Source organism: Monodelphis domestica, chromosome 1 (genome assembly GCF_027887165.1).
Source record: "Monodelphis domestica isolate mMonDom1 chromosome 1, mMonDom1.pri, whole genome shotgun sequence".
Classification (NCBI taxonomy): Eukaryota; Metazoa; Chordata; class Mammalia; order Didelphimorphia; family Didelphidae; genus Monodelphis; species Monodelphis domestica.
In genome coordinates, this window is record NC_077227.1 from 695,647,260 (window position 1) to 695,663,720 (window position 16,461).

Sequence of the window (16,461 nt, forward strand, 5' to 3'; positions counted from 1 at the left end):
GGAGTCATAGACTAACTCCTATTTCCACAGTGTCTAACAATTTACAAAGGGCTTCCTTTTAATAGGTTTTCTAATCCCTAGCACTATTACCCTTTTTCATATTTCAAGATAACAAAACTTGGACTTTGAAAGCTAAAACTGTTTGCCCAGGGTAACAGAGGAGCTAGAAAAGTGCCAGAAACAGATTTGGATCCAAGGTTGCCAGACTCCAGCTCCAGCTCTTTCCTTTCCGTAGTATCTGTCTCTAAAAAGATTCCAGACCTTAGAGTTTTAGTCTAATCCTTCATTTTACAGAAAAAAAATTAAGATACAGAGTAGGGCAATGATTTGCTCCAAGTTCCATAGGTGCCAGAGCCAAGAATAGATCTCTTGTCCTAAAGCAAAGAGGGAAATTGAGACTTGGAGAGAAGAATTTCTCAAGATCACACGTGATCTTGCAGCATTAGCCACCTAACTGCCCTTAGTTTGGCCTGATGTTAACTTCCTTATCACCCACCCCAAGGAAGGGTAGGAAGTAGGACTTCTACCCAAGGTGATGGGATACCAAGTGAGCCAGGGCCTTGTTCTGTACAGACATACCCAAAGCAGCTATTACCAAGACTCCAAGAACCCTGACCACACAGCTTCCCAGAATGCTGCTATGGATGCCTGTGGGAAATACTTCTCCATTCTCCCAGTCTCCCATCATGTCCTCCTACCTAAAGGCTAGAGAGGTTCCCAAAGTACTTTTTGTATAATAGTAAGGTAGAGAGATTTCCCAATAATAATTCATGTTTGTATATAGCATTTAGATCACAGGGTTTAGAACTGGAGGGGCCCCTGGATATCCATATAGCTCTCCATTTTGCAAAGGAATAATTGAGGCCCAGAATGTTTAAAGACTTGTCCAGAATCAAAGAAGTATTAAGTGACAGAACTAGGTTTTCTGATTCTTAATCCTTTCAACCACTTCTCACATTTTTCTTTCACATCTCCCTCTCAGTTCCATCACCACTCACCTGCGTGTTCTTGGGTAGATCACTTCTTCTGTCTGGGTTTCCGCTTTTTCATCTATAAAATTAGGAGGTTGAACCAAATGATCTCTAAGTAATTTCCAATTCTAAAATGCATGATCTCTTTCTTGAAATTAATGGACTGCACAAAATCAATTAAACTGAGACTATTCCCAGCCACAAAGAGATATGAAACAACAAGGATGCATAGATAGTTATTATGCCCATTAAACTAATACTGATTTCTACCTATATTCAATGAATTAAAACATCATAGGTAAGGTAAAACAAGGGATATAGAGTTAGAGAACTTACATTCAAATCTTAGCAAGTCACTATTCCTCATAAATTTATCAAGTACTGGCAAAAGAGCAGATGTGTTTTTGTAGCTGTTAAATGTTATTCATGAAGATGAGGACCTGAATCAAACTTCTTCACAGAGGATTCTTCCCATTGTTTTCACAAGCCCCATATATTATGAAGTGATTTGAGCATATTAAGTTTCTAATATTTGTTGAATTTATAAATACTGATCTCTATTCCTCTGTGCCAGAATTTAAGAAAACTTGTCAAATCTGGCAGTATCACCTTGGGCAAGTCACTAACCTGTTATGTTACTTTTCAGGGTTGTTGTGTAAATCAAATGAGAATAGTATTTGCCTGTCATATAGTAAATGCTATAAAACTATAAAAATACTATCTGTTATTAAGGAGCTCACCATCTAATGGGGGAGACAACATGCCAACAACTTTGTACAAATATGATATATGCTAGATCAATCATAGATTCTACAAGCATTAGATCTGGATTGATAGGACCCAGGTTCAGATATTGGCTCTGGTACTACATTGAACTTGGGCAAGAGGGACTAGAAAAAGTTGATTTCTAATGCCCCATCTCTCAGTGTATACTATTACTCACAATCTTTGGGATTCTCTATCACATAAAGGTTGACTGCAGGTATTTGTACTAGTACCAGCTAAATCTTCCCTTCTTTTGCTTGAAACCTCAAAGGCCTGTAAAAGAGTGTGAAATGCTGAAAAAGGAGATCATCCTTTTCAGTGAAATTCTGAGTGCTTTAGGAAGTTACCTTCAGTTAACAGGAAGAAAGCAGTTGTATTCTCTGCCCTAAGGCAAGTCCCACTCACTTTAAACTATTTTGAAATAGCCAGTAAGAGAGAAATCCTTCTTCCATTTTTCTTGGGAGGGGGGGCAAGGGGAGCGGGCATGGAGAGATGGAGGGATTCAAGAACAAAATATAATTGCTTCAACACAGCTGGCTTCAAAAGAGACAACCCTAAGATCCTGGTCAACAGAGACACTGTCCACCTATAGGGCTGGTGCCCTGTTGGCATTTGGTGAACCACTGAATATAGGGGAATAGCACTGCCTAGAGGACATCTATTCTCATTGATCCCTGAAAGCATGGGTCCCTGTCCTACTAGCCCCTTAGAACTGATGTATTCAGCCCTCAGAACAGCTCTGAGAGTCACTTGGTTCAACACACTGTCCCTTTTTTTTTTTTAATCATTTTTAAAAACCCTTACATTATGTCTTAGAATTAATACTAAGTATTTGCTTCAAAGCAAAAGAGTGGTAAGAGCTAGGCAGTTGGGGTTAAATGACTTGCCCACCGTCACACAGCTAAGGATGATATTAGAAAATAAATATTGTTTTATTTGTTTAGAGATAAGAAGTAAAGTGGCTGGCTTGAGAAAAGAACTGGGGTTTGAAGCAGAGCTGATTTCAGATGTTGACATTTTTAAACATTTTTTCTGTGTCAATTACTCTCTCTGGCAGTTGGCAGAGACACACTCTCAGAGACTCTCAGGGCTCTGTCTGAGGGAAAGATCTGAAGGAGCTTAGTGTTTTCCTTTCCCAACTTGGGAAACACTATTGAATATCTATTATGGTTTTTATAGATTGTTTAACTCTGAGAAGACCAAAGAAAAACCTGGTCTTTGGTTTGGATTCTGAGTCTGTTAAGGCTAAGAGTCCTAACTTGATTCTTGTTGAGACTCAGCCAGCTAGCCTTTTCTATTTTATAATTTGAAGGTGAAGTTAAGAATTATAAGGATAATAGTGGTAGTTTTTATTTAGATAGTACAAATTTGGGTTAGTCAGATCAGGGAGGATTAGTGTAGCCTGTGAATCACAGGAGAAGCAGTATCTTGCGGAACCAGGGAGTTTATTTGGGTGGATTTAGAATCCCTTAGAATTAGAAATCCTTCTTTATCCATATATATTTCAATAAATATTTTATTTTTATAATAATAGTCTCTTTAGTGTCCTTGCACCTGGCCCTAAAGGGAAGTTCACATTTGAGCTTCACTTCATCACTGAGGATACTTTTGATTACATCTATCAAACGTATCCAAACATTTTGAACCTATATTGACAAGTTTTCCATCTATATTTATGTAGTTTGCCATTATCATTTTTATTTTTACAGTATCTACCTAGTTGCCATGAACCACCTAGTTGCCCCTTCCTCATTTATTTTTAACATTCTTTTTTTTTTTTCAATTTTTGAGTTCTACATTCCCTCTCTCCCTCCTAATCCTTCCTCAGCCACTGAAAAGGCAAGCAAAATTATATCAATTAATTATACATGTGAATGCAAAATATATTTCCATGTCATATCACCAAAAATGGCCAAAAAATAAAGAAAGCAAAAAAAATTATACTTCATTTTGCACTCAGAGTCTACCAGTTTTCTTTCTGGAGGAGGTGGATAGTATTTTTCATAATAAATCTTTTGGAATTTTGAATCATTTTATTAAACAAATCTTTCACAGTTGATCATCATTACAACATTGCTGTTACTATGTACAGTGATCTCTTGGTTCTTGTTTCATTTTGCATCAGTTCATGTAGATCTCGATTTTTTTTTCCCTAAAACCTCTGCCTTCATCATTTCTTATAGCACAATAGTACTCCTTCACAATCATGTGCCACAAATGATCCACCATTCCCAACTGGTGAACATTTCTTCAATTTCTAATTCATTGCTACCAGAAAAAGAGTTGCTATAATTTTTTTTTGTATTTATAGGTCTTTTCCTTTTTCTTTGATCTCTTTGGTGTACAGATCTAGTAATGATATTGATGGGCCAAAGGGTATGCACAGTTTTATAACTCTTTGGACATAGTCCCAGATCATACTCCAGATGGTCCTACCAGTTCACAACTCTGCCAGAAATTTATTAGTGTACCTATTTTTCCTCATCCTCTCCAGCATGTCTCATTTCTTATTAGTGTGAAATGGTGTCTCAGAGTTGTTTTGATTTGCATTTCTCTATAATGATTTAGAGCATTTTTCATACAAATAAATACAGCTTTTATTTCTTCTTCTGAGAGCTGCCACTTCATATTCTTTGACCATTTATTAGTTAGAATCACTCTTATTTTTATATAAATTTGACTCAGTTCTCCATATAGTTGAGAAACAAGGCTTTCATCAGAGAAACTAGCTATGACATTTTTTATATTACTCCATTTTCTAAGGTACCTTTTAGCAAAACCTGACATTTCCCTGATTATCACTTTTAATTAGATTTGGTTTTACTTTTGCTTTGTATGAAATCATGATTGTTATGCCTACCTTTTTTTACTTTAGTTCAAACATAATAGATTATGCTCCAACCCTTTATTTTAACTGTGTGTCTAAAGTATGTCACTTATATACAACATGTTGTTGGATTCTGGTTTCTAATCCATTCTGCTCTCCACTTCTGTTTTGTGGGTAAGTTTATTCCATCCCATTCACAATCACAGTTATAATTACTATGTATTTCCTTCCATTCTATTTTCTTCTGTCTATTCTTTCTTTTTATTGTCCTTCCTCAAAAGTCTATTTTGCTCTCTTTTTTGTCCATTTCCTCTCTTAATTGGCCCTCCCTTTTACCATTTCCCTCAACAACCAATGTCTGTAATCCCTTTTCCTTCTTATTTATCTATTGGGTAAGATAGATGTCTGTACAAAACTAAATGTGTGTGTGTATGTGTATATATAATACATCCCCTCTGAACAAATTCCAATGAAAGCAAGGTTCAAGCATTGTTCACCATCACCCCCTCCACTATAAAAGTTCTTTCTTGCAAACCTATTTTGTGAGAAATGTTTCCTCATTCTACCTCACCCCCTTCTCCCTGTGCATCCCTTTTAAACCATTTTTTGAAAGATTATCCCAACATAATAGACTCATACTTATGCCCTCTGTCTGTGTAAACACCTTCCAACTGCCCTAATAGTAAAATTCTTAGAAGTTACATGTATCATCTTCTCACATAGGAATATAAACAGTTTAACTTTATTGAGTCTCTTATGATTACTCTTTCATGTTTGTCTTTTTATGCTTCTCTTTTTTTTCCCTAAGCTTCTGGGCATGTTCATTTAGTAAACTACATGCTAATTGCATAGGAAATTGTGACCAGGCCTTCTCAGCTTAGCATTGAATTCCAAAAACAGCAAGAGAAAGATTTTTATGCATTAATAAAATCAATTAACAGAATATTAGCCAACATACAAAAGTAGGTCATCTGATTTCTAACTGAAGGAAAAATTAAGGGGTATTTTTAAATTATTCATATTACAAATGTTTATAAATCCAAACAAAGCAGACATCTCCTTATATAAACAAAAAGAAAATATTACACTAATGAAAGCATAGATCTCCTATATGTTTAACTTACTTTTCTTCATATCTACATACTAGATCTAGTCCACTAGGGTCCCAATTGCTTTCTGCCCTCCCTTCACATAGGATATTGTCAGGGAAGCCAACATGTTCATATAAATTATGCCTTTCATGTTTTATCTTCCTGTTCACTTTTTGTTTCATATTCTCAGTTTATTCATCCAGTATTAGTTCTAAGGCTATATATACTATTATCCTGGTTCTACTCACTTTCCTGTTCATTATTTCATATAGTTTTTCCAGGTTTTTAAAAATCAGTTTGTTCATTTTTTTATGGTACAGTAGTATTCTTTCATAATCATATACCACAGTTTGTTCAGCCATTCCCCAATTGATGGGCATCCCCTCAGTTTCCAATTCTTTGCCACCCCAAAGAGAGCTGCTACCAATATTTTGGAACATATGGGTTCTTTTCCTCTTTCCCTAATCTCCTTGGGAAACAGATCCAACAATGGTGTTAATGGGTATAAGGGTATATACATAGTTTTATAACTCTGGATTATAATTCCAAATTGTTCTCCAAAATGGTTGGATCAGCCCACAGATCAACCAACAGTGCATTAGTGTTCCTATTTTTCCACATCCCTTCTAATATTTGTCAGTTTGTTCTTTTGTAATTTTAGCCAGTCTGCTGGGTAGGAGGTGATTTCATAGTTGTTTTGGTTTGTGTTTCTCTAGTCAATGGTGATTTTAGAACATTTTTTCATATACCTATATAAGACTTTCATTTCTTTATCTGAAAATTGTCTGTTCATATCTTTTGCCCATTTATCAATTGGAGGATGGCTCTTATAAATTTGACAAAGTTCTCTCTATATTTTAAATATAAGATTTCTGAGAGACTGTCTATACCCCCCCAATTTCCTGCTTTTATTTTAATCTTGGCAGCACTTATTTTATTTGTACAATTGTCCTTGGGTCAAACTGGCATTTTTCACTGAAGCTTTTTTTGGTAGCTGTTTTAGCATTGTCTTCATATGAGTGTGTCTCTAATCTACCCAATCATCACAATAGTTTTTGATGGTCAAGTTTCTTTTTATTTGTTTGTTTGCTTATTTTTTCTAGTGTATTTCTTGACTTTGAACTTCATGTTATAGTTGCCCCTCCCCATCTAGGGATGGGAAGGCACTGTCCCAGGGTTCTTCTGTGATGCTATTTTCAGAGATAGTTCTGAGGGTCTGCAGGTTTTGGTACTTGCAGGATGATATAATCTGCAAAGAAGTATGATCACTGTTCTCCTGGTCTACATTCTGGTCTTTACCCAGGTACAGCCCTTGCTTTCCTACAAAAGTGCTAGTATGCCTCTTGGTCCTGGAACTGCAACCAAGGCCTTAGCTCCTTTGTGCCTGACCAGAAGCATCCTAGAACTGCCTATTCGCAATACATTTACCAATCAGTACTAACTGAAACCAGTGCTAACAGAGTCCCCTGTAAACTCTGTTTGATCCTTTTACCATTTCTGGACTAAGAGCTCCTGAAGCTGTTTCCAGAAGCTGCTGCTGCTGCTTCTACCTTTATGGCCACCCTCAAAGTGCATCACTGGTACTTTTGCCCATTCCAAGCCAGCTCCCATCCCAGTGTCAGAGATCTCTCTTTCCAACCTCTTAAGTCATCTTAGGCTTAAAAGATGTCTTCCTCTGAGCTTTTGTTGGTTCCAAATTTTGATTTGCAGAATTATTTTAAACTTGTATGGAGGGGAATGTTGGGAGAGTTCAGCTGGGTTGCTATCCATATTCCTCTATCTTGATTTTCTGTCCCCATGCACTCTATGTTTGGCCTTCATTGGGTTAGACTTCAGACCTATTTGCAATCTCTGGCCTTTCTCATTATTGACATACTTACTGAGTAATTTATTTTCTTACTCCTATGCCATATTTTCCAACTTAGCTTTTGCCATTCTCCTCTATGTTTGCTTTTTCATCTAAGTTCCTTATGTCTTCTTTGCAACAAGGTCATCATATGTCAAAAGTATGTGTAGATAGAATACTAGGCCTGGAGTCAGGATGACCTGAGTTCAGATCTAGCCTGGGCCAGTCACTTGACTTCTATCTGCCTCACTTTCCTCAATTTTAAAATAGAGATAAAATATTAGCATTTCCATGGCTGTTATAACAATCAAATGAAATTATCTTTGTAAGGTACCTGGCACTACAGGAATGCTATTGTTATTTGGGACACTGAGAGGTAAAAATAACTCATCCAGGGTCACATAGCTAGAAGCTTAAACCAAGATCTTTCTAGCTCTAAGGTCAACTCTGTCCTCTAAGCTTCTCAGTTTCTTGGTGATGTTTATTGCAGATGTTTAACATGAGCATTGCCATATAAGAAAACTAAATGTCTCATGAAATGATGTTTCAATTTGGCTCTGGATATATGATAAAAACTTTGGCTTTATTTAACTTTCCAATGAGAATCTCCAATATGAGGTCCTCCTTCCATTAAGCTACAACTTCTTTTTGTCTCCCAATATCATTTATAGTAAGGATGACAACACTGAAATGAGCCAGGAATTTTCTTCAGTAAAATAACTGAGCATGATCAGATGAAAAAAGTAGACTTGAGTTATAGGTTTGGGTCTGAGGCATGCCCTGATGTTTATTGCCTCTACTTGCCTCACATAAATCCCTTGACTTCCTTGAACCTCAGTTTCCTTGCCTGTAAAATGAGAGAGTTGGACTAAATGGTGTCCAAGTCCCTTTTTCCTATAGATCTGTGGACTTATTATGACCCACTCTTCGTCATCTGGACAAAAATTACACATTTACAGTGATAATGGCTGAGGGGATGTTAATAGAGAGGGATTAACACTTTCCATCCTGTCAATGTCTCTAAAAAAAGAGAAAAGCCCTTAACACTCTTCTGCCTTAGGCCCAATTCATAGTACTGATTCTAAGAAGGAAGGTAAGGGTTTTGAAGAAGGAAAGAAAAAAAAAAAGCCAAGACACAAACCTAGATCTTCCAAACTCCTAGGACCAAAGTGTTTTCCTTTATGTGCATATCATAAAAATAATCCACTCCCCTCCTAAGCATGTCTGGCCCCTGTACTAGTCTTATTCTGCTCCTCATCAGTCACTAAGCATTTACTAATGTGCCAGACTTTAAGCTCTGAGAGGCTCTAGTTGTTGCTACAATTTACATAATACCAAGAGATGACTAGTGCTCATGATTATAGGACTAATAAGAAACAGCCACACCTAAAATACAGCCCTTGGACTCCCAATTTCAGTAAGTTCTTTCTACTACAGCATAACTTCTAACATTCCATTCAGCTCTTAAGTCCTCATCCTATTCCTTCACTGCTGGGCTAGTGACTGCCTGAAGCTTCAGGAAATGCTGGAAAGCTGTAGAAGATCTACTTTCCTCCTTTCTGCCTACCTGAGACCACCTCATCACTACCACCCCATCTTCCCACTGTGCCTAGTTGGTATATTTTTTGTCTCTTTTTCACTTGAAAGCTAAAATACTTTTGGAAATGAATGACAAAGCAGCCTGACCTGAGCTCCTTGTCATGGTGTACTTGCTGTGGGCAGACCTCCAGGTTAAGAAGTGCTGGTGGAAAGAAGGAAAGAGTTTCCAGGAAAGGAAGGAGTAGGGTGAAAAAGCAAAGTGCCCACACACTTTGTTTTCTCCATTAGTCTCAAGTTGGGGCAGAGGAAGAGAAGAGGGTAAATCCCTTTGGTGGTTTGGTATTACTTCTCAACAAAAACCCTGGAGTATCTTGCACCCAATAATGGATTCATTGCCATTCTTCTCTTGTTCAGAGGAAATTCTGCCCTTCCTGAACTAAGCAAAATATCCCCCTCTCACCTAGAAGCTAGGAAAACTATCCACAAACGGGACATCTTTAAGCACCGAAAAACTCCGGTGAGTGAGTGCTTCCTCTGTCTGGATCCTTCCACAGATAGCTGACAGGCTGGGGGGGGGGGGGGGCAGACTATTACTAGCATCTCACTTCTCCTCAACTCAACTGAGTTCTACACCCTTTTTCCATTCTGTTAGCTCATACCCATGCCCAGAGTTTAAGGATCATGCCTACTCACACAGCTAAACAGGGCTCTAACCATACTTCTTCACAGTCCATTGGCCAGCAAGCATTTATTAAGTGGTGCTCTGTGCTAGGCACTGGGCTAAGCCCTAGGGATCCCAAGGACAAAACCACATCCCTGCTCTCAGGAGCTCATAGTCCAGTGAAAGGACAACACCTGACAGCTGGCATTCTGCTCACAAGATAATGGCCAAACCTGGGACTGGGAAATCAGAAGTCAGGAAACCTAGAGAGCTCTGAGGTGAGGTAGGGGGGTGGCCTGGGAAGGGGGTCCATCCAAGTGAGCTCTCTCTTGAACTTGTTTCTCAGCCACTTCATTTTTCGGTGGGTGGCCGCTTCTCTTCATGGCCTGCATATGCCAGCGCACAGGCTATCTTACAGAACCGCAAACCCTGCTCAACCACTGACAAAACAGGGTAAGTAATACCCACCATGCACCTACCCTCATGTACACATATGCATACATACATATAGGCGAATTCTTGTGCCCTTTCTGTGTCTGGAGCTCTGAAGAAGAACGGCCATGGCCATTACTGTACAGAATGGGAGGATTTTTTTTCCAAAGGGATCCAAGCCTTTCTACCCTTTCCCAGCTGAGTGCCTATGGTGGCTCTGTCGCTGCTTCTTCCAAATGATTGTTTCCAAGTCTTCTGCCAGTGAACACAGCTGAGCTTTCCCCAGAGCCTAGAAGCTAGAAGTGCTGGGGAGTCATAATTCTGTAGTGCTCACAACTTGCTGCACAGATAAGAAACATCTCCAAGTAAAGTCCTTGCCCAGAAGTAAATTGATCTAGGCTTATTTTTTTAAACAATGAAACATTCTTCCTTACTGATGTTTCCTGCAGGGCCAGAGATAAGCTCGGGCTCATGGTTTCAAAGCCCCAATACTTGGAACAATTAGAAAACTACCTGAGGAAAGAGTTGCTTCTTCTGGACTTGACAAAAGAGAATGCTCAGGAGCTCAAACTCCAGGTGAGTGGGACTACTCTAGCCAGGCTTGGAGAAAAGGGGTCCTCATGTAAAGTAATCTTTTACCAACAAGGCTCCTGGGGAACCCTGAGAAAGCAGCCACCCAAGCCAACACACACAAGACCCACAGTGGGTTAGCTTAGAGTCAAAGATTATAAATGACAAGCCAGGAGGGGCCAGACCAAGAGCTAAGCGAAGGGGATAGAAAAAAAAAGTAATCCCTACCCTCAAAGATTGCATTCTAATAGAAGAATGGAGCATGATAATAGATAAGCATATTTGATCAATTAAGGAGGGCAAGAGCATTAATGGCTATCAAGAGAGGCATCCTGTGGGTTATGGTATGTGATCTGATCCTTGAAGAAAGGATTCTAAAATTCTAAGAGTTTAGAGAGCCAAGCCTGCAGTCTCTCAAGGTTCAGGGTCCTCTGTCTAAGTGTGGCGGTCAGTTGAATAAGTGGTGAGAGACACTATATGCTCAATTCTGTGTTTAGACATCACACAGAGTTGTGCCATGCACAGGGTTTGCATTTATTTTATAGGTTCAGTGAGTACATACTTTTCTGGCACACAATCATTTCTCAACATACATGTTTCCATGGAACTTAACAACAGACACGAAGCCTAAGGAGATAGTCAACAAAACATTGTTACTATAACAGAAATAGATGAATGACATAAACAGGGAGATCTGGAGGTTAGTTCCTTCTGACCTGTGGGATGACCAGCTAGGAGAATCATTGTTGCTTTTGATCTTGATCAGCTTTCTCAATCAATCACAATTACTTAGGAGATGGGTAACAAAACATTTCATAGCTAGGTAAAGGGTTAGAGGGTAACTTAAGACAGACCAGAATCAGGAATTTCCTCAATTTCCAAGTTACATTTTTCTTGTGTTTCATTAGGGCACCTCAGCGTTGTTGCCTGGTTATTGTAAGTTTAACAAACCAGCAAAGTGTGTCAGTAATTCATGTTTCTAGAGGAGTGACTGATTGAGGCTTATGTGTTTGGCTAACAGTGGATGTGGGGCCTCTGAGTATACCTCTGATAAGAGGAAAAAGGGAGGGGTAATGGGTGATGATCTTTATGTTTTAATTCTGTGAATGTAGTCTTTTTAGGGTAATAATCTGTGGGCATATGTGTGTTAACCCTGTATTTCTCTTATGTTATTTCTCTTGTACTGGGAAGAGAACAATAACCATAACAATTCTATTAGTAAGGGAAGTTAGAGGGAGAAGTCACACAGAAGGGGGTTCAATGGGTGCCTCGTCTTTTCTGAAGGCTGCTTTGCAGTCTCCCTTTCCCCAGACTGCGACTCTGTCAGATAGTAGGGATAAGATGGCCCCCCACATAAGAGGAGGGGAGTGCATTCCATATCTGGTCAAGCCTGGGAAAAAGCCTGAAGATAGGAAGAAGAGTACTGGGGAAGAGCAAATTGGTTCAATTGGCTGGATTCTAGAAGGCATGAAGGAGATATAAAGGCTGAGGTGACCAGATTGTAAAAGACTTTAAATGCCAAACAGAGGAATTTGAATCTTATCTTGGAGGCACAAGGGGATCCCTAGATCTCTTTGGAGAAGGACAGTCATATGGCAAAATCTCTGCTTGAGGTCTCTATATTTTGGCAGCTATGTGGAGAGCAGACTTGGAAAGAAAGCAAGCTGGAATCCAGAAGTACAATTAGGAGGCTGTTGTAATAGTCTAGACAAAAAGTGGGGAGACCCCAAATGGGAAAGTGCCACTGTGAGAGGAGATAAGGGGATAGATAGATGTGAGAAATGGTGCCAAGGAAAATCACTAAGACATCATTTAAATACCAACTGGTTAGAAAAGTCTCTCCAAGGGAAGAAGTTCACATGGGATGAGCACATACCAATGAGTCTCAGATTAGGAAACAATTGACTTTTAGGCAAAGGGTTGGCATTAGCTAGCAGTGTGACTTTAAAAAAACATAGTTTCCTCTCCCTGGCCTCAGTTTCTTGATCTGTCAAATGAGGAACTTGGACATTTCGCTACTCTGTGGTCTCCTAGAGTTCAAGAATTCTTTGTTTCTCTGAATCCAGCAGCATTCTTATCCCTTCAGTTGGTTTCTTAGAAGCAGGCTGTATGTACCACCCTCATAGGAGCAGTCATAACGTATGCATCTGCCTTATGCTAAGCTCCAAACTGAAAGAATAACAACCCTGCCTTTTAGCATTTTACAGTTGAAGATTGACAAGACAGACAGACACAGATCTCATACATACATAAGAAAAAAAACTGACCCAGCACAGATTAAAAAAAAAAAAGATTATGGTACTAACATTACCCATGTACCTTACAGAGAATTAAGGGAGGAGGAAGTCTGAGACTCATAGGATGTTAGAATTAGAAGAGACTGTATAGACTGTCCAGTCCAAATCTCATTTGAAGGACAGTGAAACTGAGGGACTGATAGAGGGGGCAAGTCTCTTCCTGTGGCTTTCTCTTCATGGTTTGTTTCTTTCTCTTTTTTTTTCCCACTAGCCTTATAGGGAAATCTTTGAATTCTTTATAGAAGACTTCAAAACCTACAAGCCCTTGTTGTCTTCCATTAAGAATGCATATGAAGTTACACTAGGTAAGCCCTCCAGTGCTGACCCTTCAAACTGCATGCATGTGTATGTCATTGTGTGAACATTGTGTGAATCAGAGAGAGCATGTGTGCCTGGAAGAGAGTGTTCCCTACCTCTAGTGCTCCATACCTCCAAATCCAGTGGTTCTATAATTCTGTGAAAGGTACTAGAGAGGTCCTGACAGCCAGGTGACCAAAAACCACCACTACAGTGGGAATCATGGTATGGAGACAAGGGTCATTGTAACTATCCTGAGCACCTCATAGCTTCAGGATAGTTCACAAATTAATGTTCTTAATATCTTTAAGGGTGGGAGTTGGTTTCCATTCTCTGACTCGAAGAAAGGCAATGAAGAGCTGTTGCTGGAACAAAAAAGCTCTAGGTTCAAATCCTGCCTGTGATCAATATTGTCTCATAACCCTGAGCAAATAAATCACTTAATCTCTTGGGTTCCTAAAAAACTCTGGAGGACAGGGATTCTTTTCTTTTTTTAACATATCAGTACAACTTTTAATAATTGTTTTCTGACATTTCGCATCCATGTTCTCCCCCTCTCTTCTACCTCTCCCCAAGAAGGCAGGTAATATGATTTAGGTTGTACATATTTTATCATATAATACATATATATTTCCATGTTTGTCATGTTGTGAAACAGGAGACATATTGCTTACACTAGAGAAAAATTCATGGAGAAAATAAAGTGAATGCTTCAATCTGCATTAACACTCCCTCAGTTCCTTCTATAGTGGTAGATTGCTTTTTTGGTCATGAATCCCTTGGAGTTGTCCTGGATTCTTGCATTGCTGATAATAGTAGTCATTCACAATTGATCATCCTACATACATTATTGTTGTTATTGTGTACAACATTCTCCAGGTTCTGCTCATTTCACTTTGCATCACTTCATATCAGTCTTTCCAGGTTTTTTGTGATCATCCTGTTTGTCATCTCTTATGGCTGTAATATGGTGGTGTTGGGTATCAAGATGTTTCACTGTGGGTTAAAGACCAGCAGTTAACTCTGACCAGGGCAGAACCTGGTCTGAGATCAACACACAGGCCACTCAGTAATAAGGAAAGTATTTAATTTTAATAGGAAAAGGTTAAAGAGAATTTGGATAACCCTAATGCTAATCCCACTAACAAATTCCCCAGATCTAAATATCCCTGTGAGGAAAGTCTTCAAAGAGACATTGGACTACTCTAATCTTTCCTCACTCACCTAAAATTCCTAGTCCCTGCAATAGCTAATTCTGCACTAAAACCCCCCCTTAGTTAATATTAAAAGGGTAATGGTCTGTGGTGAGCTTAGCAGGGCCCAGGGAAGGTCCCAGATCCAAAAGGACCTAGACCTAGTCCTATAATCACTGCAGACAGATAGTTTAGAATCACCAAGTTTTTCTCCAAGGAAATACATAAGACAGCAGGCAGGATAGGAATCAGGACTAAGAACTCAGGATAAGCAGCCACACTCCCCAGATACCTCCAGAGAGACCACCAGACTCAACAGTCTCTGAATAATAGCTTAACCCTTCCTGCAGAATTCCAGAATCTTTTCCTTGTTGGTCTCATGCCTCTGCCCTTTGCAAAACCTATCAAACTTCTGTCTTATAACATGGCATAATAGTATGCAATTAAAATCATATACCACAACTTAACTCTCCCCAATAGATGGACATCATTTCAGTTTCCAGTTCTTTGCCACAACAAAAATCTACTATAAATATTTTTGTACAAGTAGGTCTTTTCCCCTATCTTTTTTTTTTTTAAACCCTTACCTTCTGTCTTGGAGTCAACAAGGCAGAAGAGTGGTAAGGGCTAGGCAATGGGGGTTAAGTGACTTGCCCAGGGTCACACAGCTGGGAAGTATCTGAGGCCAGATTTGAACCTAGAACACCCATCTCCAGGCCTGGCTTTCAATCTACTGAGCCACCCAGCTGTCCCCTTTTCCCCCTATCTTTAATCTCTTTGGGATAGATACAGACCTACCTAGTAGTGATATTGCTGGATCACAGGGCGTGCATGCCCTTTGAGCATGGTTCCAGATTGCTCTCCAGAATGATTGTATTAGTTCACAGAAATACCAACAGTGTTTTAGTGTCCCATTTTTCCACATCTCCTCCAACTTTTATCATTTCCCTTTTTTTGTCATGTTAATCAGTCTGATAGGTGGTGGTACCTCAGAGTTATTTTAATTTGCATTTCTCTAACAGTGATTTGGGGCATTTTTTCCTGTGACTAAAGATGAGGACAGGGATTCTTAACCTGAGGTCCAGACTTGTTTCATTTTATTTTTTTACATCTTGATAACTATAGTTTAACATAATTGATGCCCTTGGTAATACTACATATTTTGTTTTATGCATTTAAAAACATTATTCCAGGACAGCTAGGTAGCACATTGGATAGAGCATCAGGCCTGGAGTCTGGAAGACATGGGTTCAGACTCTTCCTAGATGTATGACTCTGGGAAAATCACTTAACCTGGATTGCCCAGCCCTAGCCACATTTCTGTCTTAGAATGGATACTAAGAAGGTAAGGATTTTAAAAAATAAATAAAAATATTATTCCAAGAAAGGGATCCATAATCTTTACCAGAGGCTCTGAATGGGAGTCCAAGACCAGAAAAAAAGAAAAAGGTTAAAAAAACCCCTAAAATCTCTGTTCAAAGATTATAAATCACAAAGAAATCAAACCACATGCCCTGTATTGGTTGGTTTCTTCACTCGAGAGTTCCCTAATTAGTAAAATCATAGTTCCAATACCTCTCCCTTTGTTGTTATTCAGTCATTTTTCAGTCATAGCCAACTTTTCATGACCCCATTTGAGGTTTTCTTGGCAAAGTCACAGGAGTGGTTTGACATTTCCTTCTCCAGCCCTATTCCCCCTATTACTTCTGCCTTATTAGGCAAGCCCATAGAAGTCAGTGCCACAATATAATAGAAGGGGGGGACAGTATAGTGTAGCAGGGCTCCTCACACTAAAATGACTACATAACACTTTAGGGCTTGAAATATTGACAGAACTCACCAGTGCTTCTCAGGAAAGTCTGGGAATATGGAATGTCCCTGTGATAAAGAGGGGGAAAGGGCAGAGAAATTTTGGGAAGAAAACAGAAAATTTAGTACATTCATACTAAAAAATTGTAGCAGATAGGTTCCC

The 16,461-nt window shown here is 39.1% G+C and overlaps 1 protein-coding gene across 3 annotated transcripts in view; it reads left to right on the top strand.

Moving 5' to 3' along the window:
- The window catches only part of TSNAXIP1 (translin associated factor X interacting protein 1), a 29,507-nt gene that overhangs the window by 1,995 nt on the left and 11,051 nt on the right, over nt 1–16,461 (top strand). The window contains exons 2-6 of one of the 3 annotated variants that reach the window (XM_056807801.1): nt 8,962–9,112; nt 9,454–9,556; nt 10,047–10,153; nt 10,582–10,708; nt 13,211–13,304. In XM_056807801.1, the coding sequence (XP_056663779.1) occupies nt 10,604–10,708; nt 13,211–13,304 (199 nt within the window). In that variant the 5' untranslated portion in view covers nt 8,962–9,112; nt 9,454–9,556; nt 10,047–10,153; nt 10,582–10,603. Of the gene's footprint in view, nt 1–8,961; nt 9,113–9,453; nt 9,557–10,046; nt 10,154–10,581; nt 10,709–13,210; nt 13,305–13,345; nt 15,835–16,461 lie in introns of those variants that run through there. The other 2 variants (XM_007477189.3, XM_056807847.1) reach the window with 2 other exon arrangements.